Consider the following 20932-nt stretch of genomic DNA (forward strand, 5'->3'; position numbering starts at 1 on the left):
CAGATTTAATGAACATTTATTTATGTACAGGCTTATACACATAGTTCCCAAGCAGGGGGGAGGTTTCCCCCCTCTGCCCTTCAGTGCTGTCTTGTCTGCATTTCATTTACAGTCCACATTAATTCTACACAATCCACCGGACGACAACGGGGAAAGGGAAGGAAGGCAGGCAGCCGCTTCCAATTTGCCCAATTTTGCCGAGGGGCCCCTAGATCAGGCAAGTTTGCCTGCCGGCCTTCCTCGGCAGGGAGGGTCCCCAGCCCTCGGAGGAAAAGCTGCCGGCCACCGCTGGCAGGACGCCCCAAAATGAAGGACCTTCAGGATGGCACTCTTGGGGCAACAGCAAGCGCCAGTATCAAACGCTTGGGAAAGGGGCTGGGCACGGACTCCCAAGGGGGTTTCTGATGGGCTAGGAGGCTACAGCAGCCGCCCCACGCCTTAGAGTGCCCCACGAAATCTATCCAGAGAAGTGGAAGGCAAGCTGGGGCATCGTTCACTGCTGGGATCTATCTCATCCCATTTCCTCTGCAAAGCCTTTGCCCCTTGCAAGCTTCCATGGGGGGTGGGGTGGGGGAGAGGAATGCACGACCTTTCGCCTCCCTGAAAAGTGGGAGGGGGTCTTGCTTTAGAAAAACAGGACAGCAGTCCTTGCGCTCAAAAATGATTTAGCTCCATACCTTTTTCTAAAATGGGTAGGCCTGCCAAGAGTCAAGGTCTCTGAGCATGCACAAGGTGTAAATCTGCTCCCAACTACGAAAGGTCTCCTCTTCTCCTTTTGTTCTGGGGGCCAACGGGGACTTCCTTCCCAGAAAGACAGGGGTTTGTAGCTCCCTCCGTTTCATGCCAGAAGGGAAGGGCCTGGGCAAGTGGCACGGGGCCCAGGGTCAACCGAAGAGGGGATGCCAGGAGCCGAAAAGGAATGTGGGGGGTGGGGGACAGAAAAAGATGGCTCCCGTCTCCCAGAACAAGAGGATTGTCCACCATTAAATGATTTCAGTTTTGTTTTCAGCTGGTGCTTCACAAAAGAATTGAAATCGAAGACATTCTGGACACCCGTACGAAATGCCCAGTGATTCTACAGCTGAATCTTGATGGCTGTCCCTCATCTTCAGCATCGGAACCCCCAATTCTGAGAGCCCCCTTGTGCTCGGGACTTCATCTCTAAGCCATTGGGGGCCCTTGGCTTCACCCTCTGATCTTGGGCCCTGACATCGGGGGGGGGGAGGACAGGGAGATGGGGGCGCCAGGCATGCCGAGAAAGATCTGCTGCCCCAATGAAGTCGTGGCCCACAGCAAGGGGAAACATGCAAGGGCTTGATCCGAGACTCAGATTCTGCAACCAGAAAGGGCTGTCCGAAATTCCTCTTGGGTCCCTGCGGTAGCAGCTGCTTGGCAGCAAAATCACCACTATGGGGATAAAGGGGGTGGGTGGGAGGGACAAAGAAAATTAAAAAAAGAAGATGGAGCAACGGGCTCCTCTGACTCTTTCCTGCAAATCAGCCGTCTTGAGCTTTGGAGGGAATGGGTCCTCCAAGTGGCATTCAGGTCTTGCTGCTCCTTACCTGCAGCTCATCTCTGCTGTTCAGATCCTACCTCAGCCAACCCTGAACGATGCGGCCGTGAGAACAGGGAGAAGGGGCACCCAGGTGTGCCGGGCTGAAGAAAGTAGTCCCTGGGGACGCATACCGGGGCTCTGGGCTTCAGTCTAGGCAGGATCCCTGCAGCACCCTCAAGTTTTCCTCTCTCCCCTTCTCGGCCTCCCCCACAGCTGCTCTTCATGCAAACCCAAACCTTCCCTGGCTCCAGACCAAAGGGCAGAGAGCATGTTGGGTGGCAGTACCCTAGGCTGCCTCGACTGGCAAGAGGCCTGCACTCCCAAGAAGGCCAACGCTGCTCGGGCACAAGGGACAGACAGGGCTGGTGCGCTACTTGATGTGCTCGGCCGCATGTGATGAGCAGTAATACTTCTTGTGGGCAATGAAGGTGGACAGGCTGCTGAACTTGATGTTGCAAAGGCGGCAATACCGGTGGCTGCCGTTAGCCACGGGGGTGGGCAGCCCTTTGCCGGAAGGGGTCTGCGCACCTTTGTCCGTATACCCAGGAGGGGGGGCACTGGGGAGACCCTCAGGCAGGGGGGAGAGGGGCAAGGGGACAGAGGGGGAAAGGGGCAGGAGGGGCTGTGGAGAAGGCGTGGGTCGAGGGCTCCCATTGGACAGGGGAGGGACGGGCGCCTCTTTGCCATTGAAGCTGTCTTTGGGCAGTCTGGGGGCTGGCTGTGGCGGGGAGGTGGCTGGCAGTGAGGGAAGCGGGCTGCCATCGGCCAGCGTCCGGGTGGCCTCTATCAACGTGGGCCCTGCTGCTGTTTTGGTCACAAACAGTCCGTGAGTATTTCGGAAGTGCTCTACCAAGTCTCCCTTCACGGTGCCATTGATGGGGCAGTAAGGGTACACGGCCAGGGGCACCTTGGCACCTGCGAGGTGCTGGGCTTTGCCCTCCAGGTAGCGTTGCTGCTGCTGCTGGAGTGGCTCTCCAGCAGAGAAGCTGGCTGGTGCAGCCACGGGGCTCAAGGAGGGCACCCCCTTCTCCACCTTGATTGCTACCCCTTCGGGTTCCTCAGCCCGACCCTCTGGGCTTTCTTGGGGCTTCAGAAGTGCTGGGGTGGCCCCCTTGATCTTCTGCAGCTGCTCCATGGTGCTGGGCTGCAAGGGCGTGGCTGGGCAGTAGTACTTCTTATGGGCCAGGTAGCTGTCGAGGCTGTGGAAGCTGATCCGGCAGGCTGTGCACTCGTGGTAGTCCGCCAGGGGGAGGAGGGAGGCTGGGACCACCCGGCTCCCGCTGTGCAGGCGGGGCTTCTTGCTGAGGTCGATGGGGCCCTCGGCGTCTGGGCTCGAGCTGGGAGACGGGGTGGCCTTGACCACCGAAATGAGAGCAGGGACCACAGGGGACACCTCAGGGCGGGGCACTTCCGGGGCAGCCCCCAACTGGCTGCTGGCATTGTGGATTTCGTACAGCTTGCGGCGTTTGCGTGTGCGGATTGGTTGCGGGAGGAAGGGCAGCTTGCCGGCCGCACTGGTCCGGCGCAGGGGGGGGTCGTGGCGGGAGGCGCAGTAGTAGCGCTTGTGCACCATGTAGGTCTCGTGGCGGCTGAAGCGGATGTTGCAGGCTTCGCAGACGGTCCGGCAGGGGTCATCCTCCGGTTCCTCCACGGAGCTGGCGCCTGGGCTTGGGCTCCCCTCGCTGATGCGCCCAGTTCCATCCGTCTCAGGGGAGGGGCTGGCTTTGGCTCCGCCCTCCTCCATTTTGACTTCTTGCTTGATCTCTAGGGCGGGAGGGGTGGCATTTCCCTCCGCTTCCCCCTCCTGGGCTGCGCTGCTCTCTCCGGGCGACAGGCGTGCCCCAGCAGTGCTTGGGCCTTTGGCTGCAGTGGCGGGAGACATCTTGGCCTTGCGCAGGGCAGTGGGGCTGTCCTCGGCCAGGCGGCGGCTGGAGCAATAAAGACGCTTGTGGACATAATAGTTGTTGATGTTGTTGAATGTGATCTCACACTCAAAGCAGGTTGCGCCCTTGGGCACCGGGGTGCCCGGAAAGAGGGCAGGTGGCACCCCACCATGGCCTTGCTTTAGGCGGCTGTGAACCAGCTCGGACATCTTGGCCAAGATCTCCGACGCCTGGGGCATCACAGTGGCTTCGTGGCCAAACATGTACTGGGGCAGAAAGACGGTGCCTCCGGAGGTGCTGGCGCCAAGCTCGCTGGGCACCGGGCTCGACCCTGGCGTGGGGCTGGTGATCTCTGACTTCACCTTCACAGAGGGCAGGCTGTGGGGCGAGGGCACCCTGGAGGATGCATCCAGCTCGGCCTCCGGTTCCGGAGCTGCCTCTTCTTGGGGGGCTCCTGGCGGGTTTTCCCCCTCCTCCAAAGGCTCTTCCTTGATTTGCACGGGTGGCGCCCTCTCCACCCAGTTGGGACTCTTTCCTCGGGAAGGGGACCCGGTCCCCGCTTCCTCTGCAGGGGACCCCCTGGCTTCTTGTAAAGGGGATTTGGCGGGGGCCTCTGGCAGGCTCTGCTGAGCAGCTTTGGGCTCTGAGTTGGGCAGAGCTGTCGCCGCGGCGCTATGCAGAGCCACGTGCTGCTGGAGGCTGGTCAAGCAATTGGCCACGTAGCCACAGAAGCTGCACTTGAATGCGGAGGACGAGCCCGGAGAACTCAAGCCTGCAGACGGGAAGACAAACAGAAGGGTGAGCCTTCACGGGAATGCCATGGCGACCGGGCTCCTTTACTGACTGCATAAATCATTTGACCAGCCTTGTGCAAATCAAGCAAAAATTATCTGGCTCAGCATCTTCTGGGAACTCCGTGATCTTCTTGCTCTCCAAGATCCTATCCATCAGGATGAATCCAGAGGAAGCCATCTCTCGTCTGATCCCAACATTAACTTAAGCAGGCAACCTGATCAATTGTTGCCAATACCAATCCACTTACGGACACTTGCTAGAATACACTAGCGGCTTCACTACCTACCTATTATTAATTTTTTAAAAAATGCAACTTTGTGAAACCAGTTCCTCAGAACTCTGTCAGCCCTAGTTGGACCTTCTAACCAGAACAGGACATCTCTGGACCTCCCTCACTTACCCAGGGCCATTGGTTTAGTGGTGGAAGCAGGGATGGTGGGGCCTGGGGAGTAGACCTCTCCTTTCGAGCCAGGCTGGCAGATCATGTGATTGGTAACCAGGTGGCTGTAGAGGATGTCCCGAGTAGTGGAGATGAAGCCACAGCTGTGGCAGACACCTGTAAGCACAGGAAACTGCCTGAATTTTGGTCTGTACAGCATAAAACTACCTCTCCTCTCCACAAACCTGTCGATGGTGGGCAGAGGCAGCGAAGTTGGGGATATCTGCAGGCAAAGCTGGTGATCCACCAACAGACGTGACTCCACTTACACTGGGGGTTACTGACGCTGGCAGAGAGCAAGTGTACAGTGGGTAGGATGAGGCAGCTTATATGGACAAAGCTGACTTAGAAGTAGCAGCAAATGAACTTATAGAGTAGACACGGCTTTCCAGAGTTTCAAGCCAAATTCTTCTATCTACAGATGCTGAATCCAGGACCCCCCGCAAGGCAAGCAAAGGCCCAGCCACTGAGCTATGGCATCTCCAAGGGGCATCTAGCAGTGGCCAACATTTTCTCCCTCCTACCACCCTGTTTTTCACAGCTTTCCACTGCCAACATCTTCTGCTAATTACAGAAGCCCAGACTTTCTGCAAATCCACCACCATGAGAAGGAACTCTTGGGAGAAGGACCCAGGGCCGAACAGAAGCTGCCACCGCCAGCAATGGAGCCTTGCTTTGACCTTGCACAAGAGTGAGTGAACCAGGAGGAGTAACAAGCACACAGCGAATGGGTCTCTGAGAAGGATTCATTCCATGCCGTACTTCCAGCCCTGAGTCCAACTTACCGTTCAGGGTATCTGTGTGTACTTTGAGGTGTCGCTCACAGTTTGCTTTTGTTGTAAAGGCAGACAGGCAGATGAGGCAGACAAACGGCCTCTCTCCTGAAAAAGAAGCCAGATGTGAATTGCAGGACTTGGGGCAAAAACGGTGGTGTCTTCCTGCCCCCAAACCGCAGGGCTGGTGCACGGTTTCCTGCACAGCTCTGCAACGTGACGGACAGGTCAGGACACCTCTTAAGATGGGTGCTGCATCTTAAAGAAATCAGTTGGACTTTGGCAGGGCTGCAGGAGATGCCCACGGCTGAGGTGAAATTCCCTTCCTCACTGCCAGCGATTAGACTTTAAATTAGACAATAACCCCACAACAGTAGCTAACCTCCTATCAGTCCCATACTTCGAACGTGTGCAGGTTGAGAGCATTGAAAGCCGGGTGCCTCTCTGCCTGAATTGGGGCCCTTCTTCCTGAACCTCAGCCCCTGGGGCCCTTCTGCCCCTTCCCAGCCAACCTGGCTCCTCCCCAGCGTGGTGCAGCTCTCACCGCTATGGCTGCGCATGTGGATCTCCAAGGAGCTGGCACTGGGGCAGCTCTTCTGGCACTGGGGAAAGGGGCAGATGCGCTCGTTGGGGTAGGCGTCCTTGGGCTTTTCGTCCAGGGCGGGCGAGGTGGCGTTCTGGCGGCTGGCGCAGTAGTACATCAGATGAGCCTGCAGGTTCCGCTCGCTCCGGTACCAGATGCCGCAGTCCTTGCAGGGAAAGACGTCCTCTGGAAGGCAGAAGAGAATCAGAGGAGGGGAGGAGAGTCTCCTTTGAAGCCGGAGAACCACGAAGGGTGGGGATTCGGACAATCTAATCCAGCAGAAGAGCAGATGCCAGAGGCGTGGACTTCAACTCCCAGAATTCCCAGGAGTTGGCATCCAGGCCTCTGAGCAGGGATGGCTGCAAGAAGGCCTTAACCGATCACTTACTGTTGACAACTGCCGTGGCTAAGATGGCCGCCATCCCCGCTTGCTGAGGGAGCAGCTGGATGTCGGAAGGCAGAGCGATAGGGGGAGCGGACTCCCCACTCTCGGTCTTCCCAGCGTGGTTGGGGATCCCCACCGGCTCGGCCATGACAAACGCCTTCAGCGCGTCTCCTTCGGAAAGAGGCTTGGTGGTTTTACACCAAATGGAGTCATCTGGAAATCGAGAAGGAGATCAAATAACACAATTATGGGAGCCACAAGTTTTCAGATGCAGTGTCATCCAGCCTCAGTTCTGTTGCTCTGCGAAATGGCCAGTTTTGTCCAGAGATGGTGTCCTTTCGTTGGGACCTAAAGTCTCCCAAGCAGCCTTGAGAAAAATCACCCTCCCTGGGCTCCTCCACTTGTAAAATGAGAGCTGCAGCAGCTGGCTTGTCTCACAGGGCTATCCCAAGGCCAAGACTCCAGGTGGTCTACTTTCCGGTGCGTGGAGAAAGAGAAGCTGTGGAATAAATGTTATGCAGTGGAATTTGAATTGAATTCTGAGTTGAATTCTGCAACAACTCTGATGAACGGCAGAATGACCTGAAAAATATATTGAGCACTAGCTGCTCATTGGATTGTCCAACAGAAGAGATAAAGAGGGGAATAAAACGTATATCTAAAATATTATGTGCACATTTTTATACTGTATTTATATCTACCTCTCTCTTTCTCTCTCTCTCTCTCACACAAACACACTCACTCATACACACACACACATTGTGTAGGAGCATTGGAGAGGTCATTATTCATTAAATGCAAAAAGTGGCTTCTTGGGATGGTGTGCAATTATTAAACATTCTGGTATTACCCTGAGGAACTCTCAAAGAAAATGATTAAATATCATACATCCAAAACATAAGATGAAGTTGCTTAGTCACTGAGAAGCTCGGTGTCTCTGCGGATTCAAATTAAAGAATGACTAATTGAGTCAAGAGCCTTAAAGGAGAGGCCGAAGCATCCCTGTCCTTTTTTAGCAGTGGTTTCAAAATGCCTGTTTGATCTCTCTGAAACTTTGCACTGACTGTTCCGTGCAATGCACACAACCAAAACGAGGTGGCAGTGTTGGACCACACATTCACACAAAAATGGCACAATGTTCTTTATGGCTCTCTCCCTGATTGCTTAGCACGCCTGACCTGTCCAAAGCCCCTTGCCCATATCCCTTCCATGGGCTCTGCCTGGAATGCTACCCCTGAAAACATCTAGCACTGTAGACCCCGCCACCTTCTTCAAATCTGCGTCTTCCCAACAGAGCTACAATTTAATCCCTAAACCAGGGGTCTTCAAACTTGGCCCTTTTATGGCTCGTGGACGCTGGCTGAGGAATCTGGGAGTTGAAGTCCACAAGCCATAAAAGGGGCGAGTTTGAAGACCCCTGCCCTAAACCCTCGTGCCTGTGGGTGCTCATTTGCTACATCTGTGCCCTCCAACTCATTTGCTTCCCTGGTTCTGCTGTTTCCTCCATATTTTGCCTCCGAGTAGAAGGATACTTCCTCCCTGCCAGCCCCTCTTTGCTGCTTGAAATATACTCATGGACTAAGTACTTACAGCCATTCCTTTAGCGGCCATTCAACGTTACCACAGCACTGAAAAAGTGACCACTGGGTTCCTGGGTTTATGACCATTGTAGCATCCCCACAGTCACGCGATCAAAATTTGGGTGCTCGGCAATCGGCACCAATTTGCAAGGGTTGAAGTGACCCTGAAGGTCATAAAACTGTCTGTGACTCACTTAACGACTACCTTGTTTAATAAGGGAACTTCTCATCCCAATCGTAGTTGTAAGACAAGGACTACCTGTACAGTTAACAGCATGATTTTAGTAAATGCAGACACCAGGTGTGTGCCGGCATGAGGTTGGGGAGAATCCGCTCCTGAAAACAAGGAAATAGGCACTTCTCCTTGGAGGGGGGTCTTTTTAGCATCCTTACCTGTACTGGAATGAACCCCTTTCTCTTCCCCCCCCTCCCCAAATCAGGCAGGGCTCACTGCTGAAGCACTGACCTTTCTTGTAGATCACCGAATTGGCGTCCCCTTCGCCAGGAACCAAGGAAAGCTTGGCCAGCCAGCAGGTGTCATCCTGCAGAATCAGCGTCACAGGCGGGTTCAGCTGAGAAGAGAAGAGAAGTGGGTTTGAACGCGCCAGTCACTCTCTCAAAACAGGTTCCACTCTGAACTCCAGCAAACAACAACAAAAAACCTGCCACCATTGGAGGATCAAGTTGAGCTGGCAAGTCTCGAAGTTTGGCCCGGACATTTGGAACCAGCCCGGTTGGGAAGGCAACCGCTGTAGACACTCCAGGAGATGCTCCAATTTCCCCCACAAATGCGCTGCAATGAGGGGTGGGAGCTCCGCCTGGGTTCATCTTCTCAGCTGGTGCCCCCCTTTCGAGAGCTGGCCTGGCTCCACCGGCACCACCTCAGGGAGCCAGAACGGCGACAGCCTTGGATCAGTGGGTGATAATGGAGCTGCCTGGCACGCCATCCCACCCCACCCGCACAGGCAGAGATACAAATTGACTCAAGCAATCAATGCTGCGGGTGGGGTGGGGTGTCTGGGGTATGTGGACACGTGTCTCTGCCTCTGCCCAGGTCAGTGGGTGGCTTCCTTCCTCGCTCCAGCAGCCCGGTGGCGTGATCCACGTGGCCACGGAGTGAAGCCCAGAGCTCGCTTCCCTTCCGGACGGCTGCCCAGCAGGGCCAGGGCAGCCCCGAGGAGTGAGGGGGCCTCCGCCCGAGGACAGACCCCTCCCTTGTGGAAAGTGACCCGGCGGCCACTGCGGCCCCAGCACGAACACAACAAGCTTGTTATTTCCTCTTCTTCGTCACCCGCGGGCCAAGCCGTGCCGCTCGGGGAGGAAGCAGCCACTTCACCCCTAACCTCGGTGGTGTGCAGGGAGGAAGAGAGATTAGAGGTGGGGGGAGGAGGAGGAGGAGGAGAGCCCGGACTGCTGGAGTGGGGGGCACTCAGTCAAGCTGGACCCCACTTTTGCAAGACAAAAGGAAACGCTGTGGCTCTCCAACCAGGCACGGAGCCCCGGGTGCCGCTGATGCAGCCACAGATGTTCAGCAGTGATGGGAAGGATGGACAGGTATGGACCCCGAAGCCACCTTGCTTGAGCCCCCAGGACCCTCAGAGAAGGACTGGAAAGCTTCTGGAGAACAAGGGGGTCTAAGCATTGCTTCTGAATTTTCTCTCATTGAATTCCCACCTATCTCCCCTCACCCCCGGTCCGGTTTGCGGCACAAGAGACAATTGGAAAGTCCTGCCTAGCGAGGGGCACCCACAGGCTGTTTTTTGGGGGTGCAGAGAACTGGAGGATGAGCTTATGACCCCAACCTAAGAGGTAGATGGGAATCAAAAGCAGAGACCAAACAGCTGGAAGACCCCCACATCCATCCTGGGTCCTTCTGATGCTGCTTTCGAGACAGAGAAAGAGTCAGAGGGGGTCATGGATGAGCCCCCTACTTACCGCAAGAGACTCCCCTATCCAATGGACCCCCTCACGGGACCCAGCCCCTGGGAATCCTGCAGTTTTTCATCCCCCACTACAAATAACTAGGTGCATCTTGTTCCAGCGACCTGCCCTATCAAAACAAAAAGTACCCCTTTGTCAAATTCCAGCGAAAACCAGCCGTTTCCTCCCTGGGTATTAATGTGGTTTGCAGCTTACGGACCCACCCTAGGCACTCTGGGGCCCAGACCCAAGAGGCAGATTTCGTTTTGCTTCCCCCTCACCTCTGTGGGCTGAGGAGATTCCCCCCCCCCAAACACTCCACCCAGGCAGTAGCCAACATTCACCCCTCCAGGGAGGTCTGAAGGGGTCTGCCCCTCTGTTTCAAGGCCCTATTTGAATGAGCGCGGCTAATTATGATCCCAACTAGAGAATGCAATAGAGATGGACTCTTCTAGAAAAGGGCCAAAGAAACCGCCTCTTTCCTCCTTGGCGGTCAGGGGAGAGGTGAACTGCTGCTGAATATGGAGGCTCGAATTTGCACTTCCTCCAAATAGCGGCTGATGAAAAAAAACGTTCCAGCACATGAGGCCAAGCAGGACTTTGGAGGAAAAGAGAGTGCGTGGCATAGCGGCATGTGCCCCCTTTGAGAGGCGAAGAGGAGGAGGAGGAGGAGGAAGGTCCTGGGCTGTTCCCCCCCTTGCCGTCTGCCCCACTTCGCTCCTCTCTGCCTCCCTGGCCCGCTAATGAATATTAATGAGAGGGAGGGCGAGGGGGAAAAATTAATCTGCCTGATCCTTCAATGGCTGCAGCAGTAACGATATGAAATCTAATTATCCATCCCAATATTTCTAAACCCTCCACTCAGACTGACAGTCTTGGTCGGTTTAAGGCTTATCGTTCCAAGGAGTAGAGTGCTCAAGGCTTGATAATACACGTGCAAGCTCCTTATTCTTTTTCTTGCACACACACACACACACACCCAACCACCACCACCACCACCACCACCCCACACACAGAGAAGACACACACTTTTGCTGATGATACAAAAATAACAGTTGTCCTACGACGTCTGTGGGTGCGATTGCACATGCCAGAAAACGGGAGCCAGCCCAATGCAGAAGGAAGGAAGGGGCAGCGCTGCCACGTGGGTGGCACGGGGCGGTGGGGCACAACTGGGAGATGGGCTGATTCAGCACTTGGGTTCTCCCCCTGCCCCCAGCCTGGCATCTGTGCCCGGCCCCCTCAGTGCCATAGTTAGCCCTTTGAGTGTGGGACAGATGCCAGCCAAGCCTGATCCAACTTGGGATGTCGCCTTGCCCACCTCCGCAACTGGAAAGCCCCTCCCCAACAATAACCCATGCAGCCCTTGCCACAACTAAGCGGTTCTCTTCTTCTTCAATGTCTAGTCTGAAAAATAAAAGCCTCCAAATTAGCCCCAAACTAAGTTTCCACACCTGGTGCAGGTGGGAGGGTGTTGGGGACTCAGCACAGCAACCGTTTGGTGCCTGCGTGCCTGTCGCTGCCCACATCTGCCACAGCCTGCGCATCCATCCCCTGCACTGCAGGGTGTCCTCTACGGGAGGGCTCTCCTACCTTGGCAACTTTTTGACTTGTGGACTTCAACTCCCAGAATTCCTCAGTCAGCTATGGGAATTCTGGAAGTTGAAGTCTACAGGTTGCAAAGTTGCCAAGGTTGGAGAACCACTCTACTGGGCCTTTCTTAGTATTTTTCTTGCCACTATTTTTTGCATCCCACACTTGGAGACACGAAGGGGATCACAAAGTCGAGGAAAGCACACATTTCAGCAGGCGATATAATTCCTCTGGGCTTCCTTTAGGTTAGATTTCAGCTTGGAAACCGCTTGGAGCAGGACTCTCAGTTTGTGCACCCACAAAAGGGACACATGTACCACAAGGGCACCAAAACCCGAAGACCCCTGGGCCAAACCTGGCCCAGTTCAGAGGGCCGCAGCCCCTCCAGATCCTCCAATTTTGCAAGAGAGTTCCTCCCCTGCCCTCGCTTAAGACAAGACCCGCCTGCCACATGTCTTTCAGGCCCATCCCGTGGCCGGTCCAGCTCCAAGCAGTATCCCATTTTGGCCTGCAATCCTGCTGCACGCCCCAAAGTCTACGAGAGACACACACTGACAACCCAGCTGTGGCTTCTCTTCCGGCCATTTTCCACTCCAGAGCCTCTGCAGGAAGTGGGTCTGGGGCAGCACCGTGATGCTGAGAGCTCTCCTTGTTTCCCCTCTAACAAAGAGGTCAGTGTCTCGAATCTCCAGTGGCTCTGATCACCATCGGAAACTCTATCTGAGTAACATCCGCCCGGGACACTTTACCCGGACCCCTCGCTAAACAAGGTAGAGGAGCAGAACCTGCCACCCTGTTAGCCGTTAAGCTTCACCCTGATTTGCTCTCCCGGCAGGAAGGAGGCAGGGAGGAAGAAGCCCAGCCATTTTTGTCCTGCAGAGCACGGCTGAATCACGCCAGAAGCAGGAGGAGATTCCCTCAAGAGGTGGTGGGTTTTCAGTACGGAGTACATTTGCTCCCGTCCAGGAGCAGCTTTGGGATCTATGATCTGATGCAGCGTTCTGAACCCCCCAAATGGCCAACCAGATGTTCGTGGAACCACCACCCGAGTCCAGCGTACTGGACAGCCGGAGGTATTTGGGGCGCAGGGAAGAGGACTTTCAGAGAATGACTCTGAAGCATCCCTCTAGATCAGGGTCTCTCAACCTCAGAAACTTTGAGAGGCAAGGCCTTCTTCAGCTAGCTGGGGAACTCTGGAAACTGAAGTCCGTGCTTCTTAAAATTGCTAAGGCTTAGAAATATTGCTTTAGATCATCAAGTATTTGAAAGCCAGGACCTCCAAATCAGAATCCTGCTCTCAGTGTGTGTTTTTATCTTCTGCTTCAATATCTCGAGGGCAGGCAAGCCCACCACTTCCTGCGGCGCCTCGGTTTGCAGCTGAGTAACTCGCTTGCTAGGACGTTTTTCCTAACGTTCAGCTCAAACCTGATTCTTCTCAGTTCACGCTGACTAGACGTCTCTTCTGTTCCTCTGAATGGCAGCCTTGCGACTGTTTGATGATCAGAATCGTATCACTCAGGAATATTTTCTTCTCCAGAGGAAGCACCGTCCAATTTTGCACTGTATTTTGGGGAATCTGGTCTGCTTACCAGCCCAGTTGTTCCAGCTCTGACCCCTAGGTCACATGCCACACTTCCTCCTCCATCTTACCCCAAAATCTTCAGCGTCTGCTTTTGGTACCCAGACGCTACATGTTTTGCTCTGCTCAGTTTTGCCGTGCTTATTCGTCTCTGTATGCCAGTCTATTCAAGAACTCTGCTCCACCATCTTACAACCTCTCCCAGCCTCCTTCTTTGGACAACCTTCCTTCTCTACAAGACCCTCATTCAACTGGAATCAATGGTGGACCTCACTGCAGATCTACCTCCCACGAACAAAGGCCCACCAACCACTCATCTTCTGCTTCGATGACATGGATCTCTTTTGCCAAAGTTCTGGATGGGGACACAAGTTGGTTCCTGCACTGCCATACTGGCCCCATCCAGTTTGAGAGATGCTCCTTAAGAGCTGATACCCACCAGGCATCCAAGGAGGGGCCAGTAGTTTTGCCACCCACTCCCCAAGGACCCATGTTCATTCTGAGCCATTCCATTCCCGGAATATTCCGGGGAGAGAACTGGGAAAGCCCTCCTGGCCAGGACTGATGGAAGTTGAGCTTCCAGAGAGCCAAAAATGGAGAAAGGCTGAGGGGCAGGAGGGTCTTCCCTCCCCCCTGACAACACCAAGGAAAGGAGAGCGGAAACGAGGTGAACGAGAGGACTGGGGATCGTCAAGGAAGCTGCTGAAACAGGAGCAAAAATATTTAGACAATAAATGAAGTATCAGAAGAAAGCTGCAGCCTATCTTTAAGGAATCAATCATCCTGTACCGGTTGTCTGGACAGACGGCGCCACAGAAGAGATAGCTGCCAAACTGGCAAGATAAGGGTTAATCAAGGATTTAATTCAGCACAAAAAAAGATAAATGGGGAGCAGAGGGAGACAGAGAGGGGGAGAAAGTGGGGAGGCCCAGACACTGGGTCCTGATACTCTTCCTCCTCCTCCTCCTCCTCCTCTTCGCAAAAGGACAGGGAGAAGTTGGACCGGCTCCCAAGCCCTCACCCTGCCCAGGCCAAGATTCCCGGGATGGTGCTGGAGAGAGAAAGAGGATGCATTGCAGGCATCCCGGTTGCCTCCAAGAGACAAGCAGGCCCCCAGCCCAGAGTGGAGCCTCCTGCTTCCCTCCAGCACCCAGGCGGAGGGCCCCCCCTCGCCTTGTGGTTCCCTTTCCGGATTTGGGCACTTCAGCGCTCTTGGCCTTAGCTTGTAAATCATGCCAGGTGGGGGGACGTTTTGGAGGGACACCCTTGGAGGCATTAGCGCTGGGCGATCTTGCAATATTTTTATTGGAGAAAGACTCCAAGAGAGAAATGATTCCCCCACAGATGTCCCTTTCTCTGCCGCTACTGGACTCCTGCTGGTCCCGCCAGAGACAGGGATCTAGCCAGACTGGGGGAGGGGAGAGGGAATGCACCCTCCCTGGCCAATTCCTTTTTAACAGCCATCCAGGATAGCGGATGCACCTCCTCGCACCCAAATATGTTGGTACTACAACTCCCCCGCACCCTGTGTATTTGGGTCCCCCTCCATTCCTGAGGCGTTTGCAATCCTACCTGACTGTTCCTCAAGGGAAGGGTCCAGGACGGATTGTTCCCTCTCCACTAAGTTAACTGTCCTATCTGGGGGAAACTTACCGGCTCGGTCAGTCCTGGAGAAGGCGGCTCGCTGTGGATATTTCCCGGGAACGGGCCCCAAAACACCCCACCGGGGACGCTGTGTTTGGCACACACCTTGCTTTCCGCCTGGGAGGTCAGAAGCTCCAGCTCGTCTGAAACAGAAGAAAGGCAGGTTGGGGAAGTCCGAAGGCTCAACCAAGAGCCTGCACGGCACCCTGGATGATCCCTCCAGGGGGTGAGTTGAGCTGCTCCGCTGAGGGACGCCGGGCCATGGCACCGAGGCGCACCAGGCTCGGTAGGCAGTTCAACTTGGCAAAAGTCAGACGGTGGGAGCATTTCAACAACACCTTGCTGGAACAGACAGGCTGAAGGGTTTTCTCTGCCAAGGCCAAACATTTAAACTGGGAGATTTGAGGTGGGAATGGTCACCAGTTCAGAAATGCATGGAAAAATCAGGTGGGCCGTAAGAGCCATCACTCAGCCTTCCCTAGAGGAGGAGGAGGAGGAGGAGAAAGGAAAGGAAAAAAATGGCAGGGGCAAAAAAGGGACCCTTCCCAGATGACCTGTGTACCAGGCTCCACCACTGTGCCGGTGATCTTCAGGGGTCACGGAAGATTCTAGCATCTTGGATCTGCCCACTTGACTTGGCCTGGCGCCCACCCCAAGCTCACCCATCCCAGGCTTCTGCCTAGAAATTGGCAGGCTGCTCTCTCAACCCAACCGAAGAGCCCCAGGACGCTCGCTGCTCTGCCTGGGGACCACACTCTCGATGGGATCACCCACCCGCTTTGGGCCCCATTCTACAGGATCCTCTCCGATTACGCCATCGAGCAGGAGTGTGCAACCGTGGCGACTTTAAGACCTGTGGACTTCAACTCCCAGAATTCCCCAGCCAGCCATGCCTGGGACTTGACGTCCGCAGGTCTTAAAGTGGCCAAGGTTGGACATCCCTGCCAGAGAGGGGTTTTGGCATCTCTCCCTGGAAAAGGGAGCCTCTCCAAGGCTTCATTAGGACCCTTGGCTGAGGCAGCCTGGAGCTGTAATAGCCTTGATGGTTCGATAAGCCTCTTGGTTTAATGGGGGGAGATAACATGTAAATTGGCTGGGAAGACTGGCCTAAAAATGTTTTAGCTGCACCTCCATCGTGCTGCCTGCTGATAAGATGGCAGTTAAACAATACTTCAAGGCAGGCTAAAGCAAGACCTCCCCCTCCTCATTCCACATCTGGGAGAGGAGGAAGGGGCGAGCATTCTTCCACCCCCCTCTTTTCTCTAAACCCTCTGCAGGGGAAGGAGGTGGAGGGAGGCATGGCGGAGGGCCACGTTGACCTGCCTAGGAGACAAATCCTTGAGATCAGGTTTCTCCTCTCCCCACATCAAAGGGGGGAGAAAAGAAAGGAGGGAGAAGTCCCCACTGCCAGGGTTTATCAGAAGGGAGGGGGCCCACAGCTAGCCCTCTCTGCCCACCTCACGGGCACCGCCAACTTTCATGACCATCTTGGCCAGGGTGTGCCAGTCTCCTCAGGACCATACTGGCTGGAGAACTATGGGAGTTGAAGTCCAGCTGCCTTAAAGTGGCCAAGCTTGAGAAGGACGGTTGTGGGCTCAAGAGGTGCACCAAGCTAGCCAAAGCCTGTAAAGCAAAGATCCTTGTCACCCCCCCAACTCTATGGAAAAATGGAGGCCACCTGTGTCCCTATTTGAAAGAGGACATTCAACAGGGCCTTTGCAACAGTGCCCAGGGATCTCCATCTCTGGCACGGGCAGGTCCCCAGGAGACACTTCCCACTTTACCTGGGAGCCCCAACTTCCGGCGGCTACTGGAATACCCAGCAGCCCAACCCCTCCCTCCTTCCCTCCCTCGGCTTCTTGTTGGCTAATCAGCTTCCTTTGGGTCAGGAGACCACGGCTGGACGATAAGAGCCTCTGGCTGACACTTTCCATGTCAGAGCAGAGCATCTTCTGTGTATCAATCCTCACCAGAGAAAACACTCGGCCGCTGATAAAGAAGGCGACCATTCCAGAGAGAAGGGGACAAAAATAGGGCTAGCCCAGGGGAGGGGTCCTTCCCCCCCCATCTCTGCTAGTGTGCAAAGGAGGAAGGTTGGATGGACGGATGGATAAAAGACAGGAGAGGGAGGGAGAAAAGAAGGAAGGAGAAGGAAGGAAGGAAGGAAGGAAGGAAGGAAGGAAGGAAGGAAGGAAGGAAGGAAGGAAGGAAGGAAGGAAGGAAGGAAGGAAGGAAGGGGCACAATGGGGAGTGCTGGTTTCCTAATGATGGGCTGACATGTATGTCAGTGGGCACCAACATGGCTGGCAGAGAAGACCCTCAGCCTGAAAGCAAGGCCTGGATATTCCTGGCTGCTATCCTAGGGCCTCTAGCCCAAGGCCATCTCTGCAGACCCTCCCTGGACTGGACCCCAATTCCAAAGAGCAGGCAGGCTCCCCATCTGAGCTTTCCCCCAGGCGCTGCCTCCCAGATCAACTGGCCACGATCAGGACACATCAATTAATAGTCTGGCCGGGCCTAATGGCCAAAACAATGTTGTCGATTATCGCAAGGAACAAAGTCCATTTCTCCCCCTCCGGCTGGCGGGTGTGCGCCTGCGTCTGGCTGCCCCTAATCTCGGGATCGGTGGCGCTGGCGCTCAGTTTCACCACCCGGCAGGTTAATACAATTCTGCCCTTATCTTATCTCCCCATCAGCTTCCTGGCCAAGCAACCCTCCGATTGGTTCCTGAAAGCCAGCTGGCCCAAAGTTATCAGAATAATTCCTATCTCCGGGATCATTAACCAAATTGGGCTGGTATCGGTCTGCGTGCTGGCGATAATGAAGTTACAAGCGGAATGGAGGGGAAGAGGAAAGATGGCCAGGAGATGCTGCTTGAGGAGGCTGGTGTCCCTTGGGGGCCTCCCTAGAAGGACCTTCGCTGGAAAGGGGGTGCATTTGGAGCCCAGAGAGCTCAGCGAGGCAGGGGGAGGATGTGGGCCCAACCCAACCCAGGCTAGCCAGCAGTTCAGAAGTACTGTATCGTGACCGAGGTTGGGTTGCTTGCAAGCTATCTTTCAGAAGTTGTGGGAGCTCCATCACTGGAGGTTTTTAAGAAGAGATTGGACAACCCACTTGTCCCGAATGGTTTAGGGTCCCGTTTGAACAGGGGGTTGGGACCTTCCAACTCTTTTATTCTGTCTGCATCCACCATCTAGATGAACATACTTAGAGATTCTGGCTTCCCCACAACTCTTCAGTGGCCCGATCTAGCTCCATCCGCTGCAGATGTGACTAATTTGTATCATCTAGACAATGAAACTCTATTGGGGGGGGAACAGGGGGATGGTCTACAGCATGAACAATAGCCTGGGAGCAGATAGGGGGGGTTCTCGGCCACCTCAAGAATTGGGAAGATGAAAAGGACAGGAGGTACTTCTCCATCCTGTGGAATGGCACAATCCCTCGGAGCAGTGTTCCTCAACCTAGAACTTGGAAGATGTGTGGCCTTCAACTCTTCCATAGCTGGCTGGGGAATTCTGGGAGTTGAAGTCCACATTTCTACAAGTTGCTAAGCTTGAGAAACACTGTCCTAGGAGAAAGGCAGAACCTGAAGGCCAGAATAGTAAACATCCATGTGAAGTCTGCCCTTTTGCCCATTTCCAACTGCTGCTCATCAACTGACCCCAGGCATTTCATAGGAGGAGACTTGGCTCCTTCTGTGGCCTCTCCGTGTGATCTCACCTACTGCCACCTCTGAGCTGGGAAACCAGCCACCCCCTACCCCCCCACCCCCCCGTGGCCCTGAACTACAACTGCCAGCAGTTCCAGCCCACCTGGCCAAAGGAGAGGGACGCCAGGAACATCAGCAGCCTGCAGGAGGGCCCAGGTTGCCCAACCCATTGGTTTAGCTGTTGTTAATCCAAAAAGGATCAGCTGTGAACCAATTTTGGGAACTGGATGCCATGCCAACTTTATCCAGCCAGAAAGCATACGAGGAAAGGTTTGGCAAGTGTACCTGCCAAACTTTATCATTTGATTGGAGTCAAACAGAAAATCAGGTCCTCTCATGCCTACTAAAGAACCTTTGGCCCTTCTTCCTTTACCATCTCATCCTGTCTTTAAATTTCAGTGCCCCCCCCCCAAACAAAGAAGACCAACTTCTCTTAGGTGGCTCCCTGTAAGCTTTATGCAAGCAGAGATAATTAGCAACCAAAGCCAGCATCCACAGAAACTATCTCCACTCTCAAATCTCATGGCACCCCTTCCCCCACGCCCCCAGTCCTGCATAGGACAATTGCATCCACTCAACCTCATCCAAGTTCATTACAGTCCATGACATGACTTTAAAAGACCGTTATAATCTTATTGTGTTCCTAGAGAAGAACTCAGAAGCTTATGAAGACTAGCCATCATCTGGCGATGGGTCTTCCCACCGCCATTAACACTCTGTGGAGTTCTTGGTACTCTCCGAGCTTGGTTATTTTCTTATAAACATTTCATCAGCGCACTGATGATGTTCCCTAGTTGGGTAATGAAACGTCTGCAAGGAAGCAATCAAGCTTAGAGAGCACCAAGATCCCCACAATTCAATTCTGAGCTACAAAGATTCTCTTCAGTTGACACACCGCTCTGTCTGTCTGAACTGAAGCAGCCCCCCTCTCTAGAAGCCAACTTAGCTTTAAGCAAATGCCCGTAATTTGAACGACGAGAAGTAGTGATGCTTCTGCCTACTGACCAGTTCAATGGGGAGAACTCAACTTCAGGCTAGTACCAGAAAAGACAAAGGGAAACCTCAGAACAAAACCAGAAGAGCTCAGGGGAGCTTCCACGAATAGGGTCATTTGAACCCAGTGCTGGGGAACAGTCAGTAAGAGGGAGGCTGGTCAGGACTGAGCCTTGGAAGATGGCTTGTCCTGCTGGGTGTGAATGAAGGGCAAAACCCAACCTGGCCTCCTAAGATTGAATTTTTAGAAGCTGGCCTTCCTTCAGGGAAACGGCCAACCCGGCGCAGCTGGAACATTAAAGCACACATACACCCTCACACAATCCTGACAACTCAACTAGCAAAATGACGCACAATCGCCTGATAAGATGGAGGGGGTGATTGGGAGAGTTTTAAAGCTGCCGGCAACCACCGTTGCCTTCACTCTTCACCTCCCTTCACAAAAGGAAAATCTCTTCAAGGGGCTCAAGGGATTATCCCAGCTTTGCCCAAATAATCAGGGGCGATACTTGGAATAACTGAAGTCTCCCCCCCTCCCGAACCCCCAAATCCGCTTGGAAAACTAGAGAAGGGAAAGGGGAGGGGATAAAGAGACCCTTCCAATTCTTCTTCTCCTCGCCCTGGGCAGCTTCTCCGGGGGAGGAGCTCAGCCAGTGGCCCACCAGGCAGAAGATGCCGAACAGACCCACAACCAGCCATGAACTGCACCTCATTCCTGAAAGGCAGCTACACTCCAACATCCCAAGTGTCTTTTCTGACCCCAGTTAATCGTGAACGGAGAAGTGCCAAAGGTGAAGGAAAGTTCTCCACCTCCCGACTGCCAGGTGGCCCACGGACAAAAAGAGTCAACTCCAGCCGATCAAGATGGCCCCGCAGCCACACACGGTGCCAGCCTGGAAGGAAGCACATTCGCACCCTTGCAGGCTTAAGCGGCAAGGTGGCCCAGCGGGGCAAAGTACGGTCCGTTTCGTGCTCCCCCCCCCAGTTCCCGCTTCCTCTCCGCGGGCAGAGTTTGTCCCTCACCTGGGCAACTGGGCAGCCGATGGTCCAGACTGCCTTCCGTGGGTACCCGCTTCGCCATGCTCTCCTCTCCGCTTCAAAAAGGCATCTCGGCTGGCAGAGAGCAACTGGTCGAGAGGGCTGGAAAGAGGGCTGCGGAGTGGCGTACCCCAGACCCTCGGCTGCCCTCCCTCTGCTTCTGGGAAAGGGTTGTTTTCGGCAAAAACGTCATCTCCCCCCTCCCCAGCCAACATGCGCCCGAGCCCGTGCAGCAGTTGCTATTGGGGATTTCTCTCCTGCTATCGCAACCGAGCATCGCTGGGGATTTATTGATTTTTTGACACAGTTAACAACAGCAAATCTTTATCGCTGCAAACCCTGACCCCATTAATGGAGCAGCTCTTACCAAGCCCGTGTAGCAACCGAGGCCCGTCTCTCCGCCCCCAGCGTGCATCGGCACCAGCTCAAAAGCAGGAATTTTAGGCCAAGGGTCGATCCC

At 54.5% G+C, this 20932-nt stretch overlaps 1 protein-coding gene across 5 annotated transcripts in view; it reads right to left on the reverse strand.

Moving 5' to 3' along the window:
- The window catches only part of ZFPM1 (zinc finger protein, FOG family member 1), a 228761-nt gene continuing 207829 nt past the window's right edge, over window positions 1–20932 (reverse strand). For 3 of the 5 annotated variants that reach the window (XM_081335881.1, XM_081335878.1, XM_081335880.1), the window contains exons 4-10: window positions 14739–14872; window positions 8460–8565; window positions 6417–6626; window positions 5990–6214; window positions 5458–5553; window positions 4634–4789; window positions 1–4210 (exon numbers count right to left, since the gene is read on the reverse strand). In XM_081335881.1, the coding sequence (XP_081192007.1) occupies window positions 1926–4210; window positions 4634–4789; window positions 5458–5553; window positions 5990–6214; window positions 6417–6626; window positions 8460–8565; window positions 14739–14872 (3212 nt within the window). In that variant the 3' untranslated portion in view covers window positions 1–1925. The remainder of the gene's footprint in view (window positions 4211–4633; window positions 4790–5457; window positions 5554–5989; window positions 6215–6416; window positions 6627–8459; window positions 8566–14738; window positions 14873–20932) is intronic. The other 2 variants (XM_081335879.1, XM_081335882.1) reach the window with 2 other exon arrangements.

This window comes from Vipera berus (assembly GCF_964194415.1).
Source record: "Vipera berus genome assembly, chromosome: 10".
Classification (NCBI taxonomy): domain Eukaryota; kingdom Metazoa; phylum Chordata; class Lepidosauria; order Squamata; family Viperidae; genus Vipera; species Vipera berus.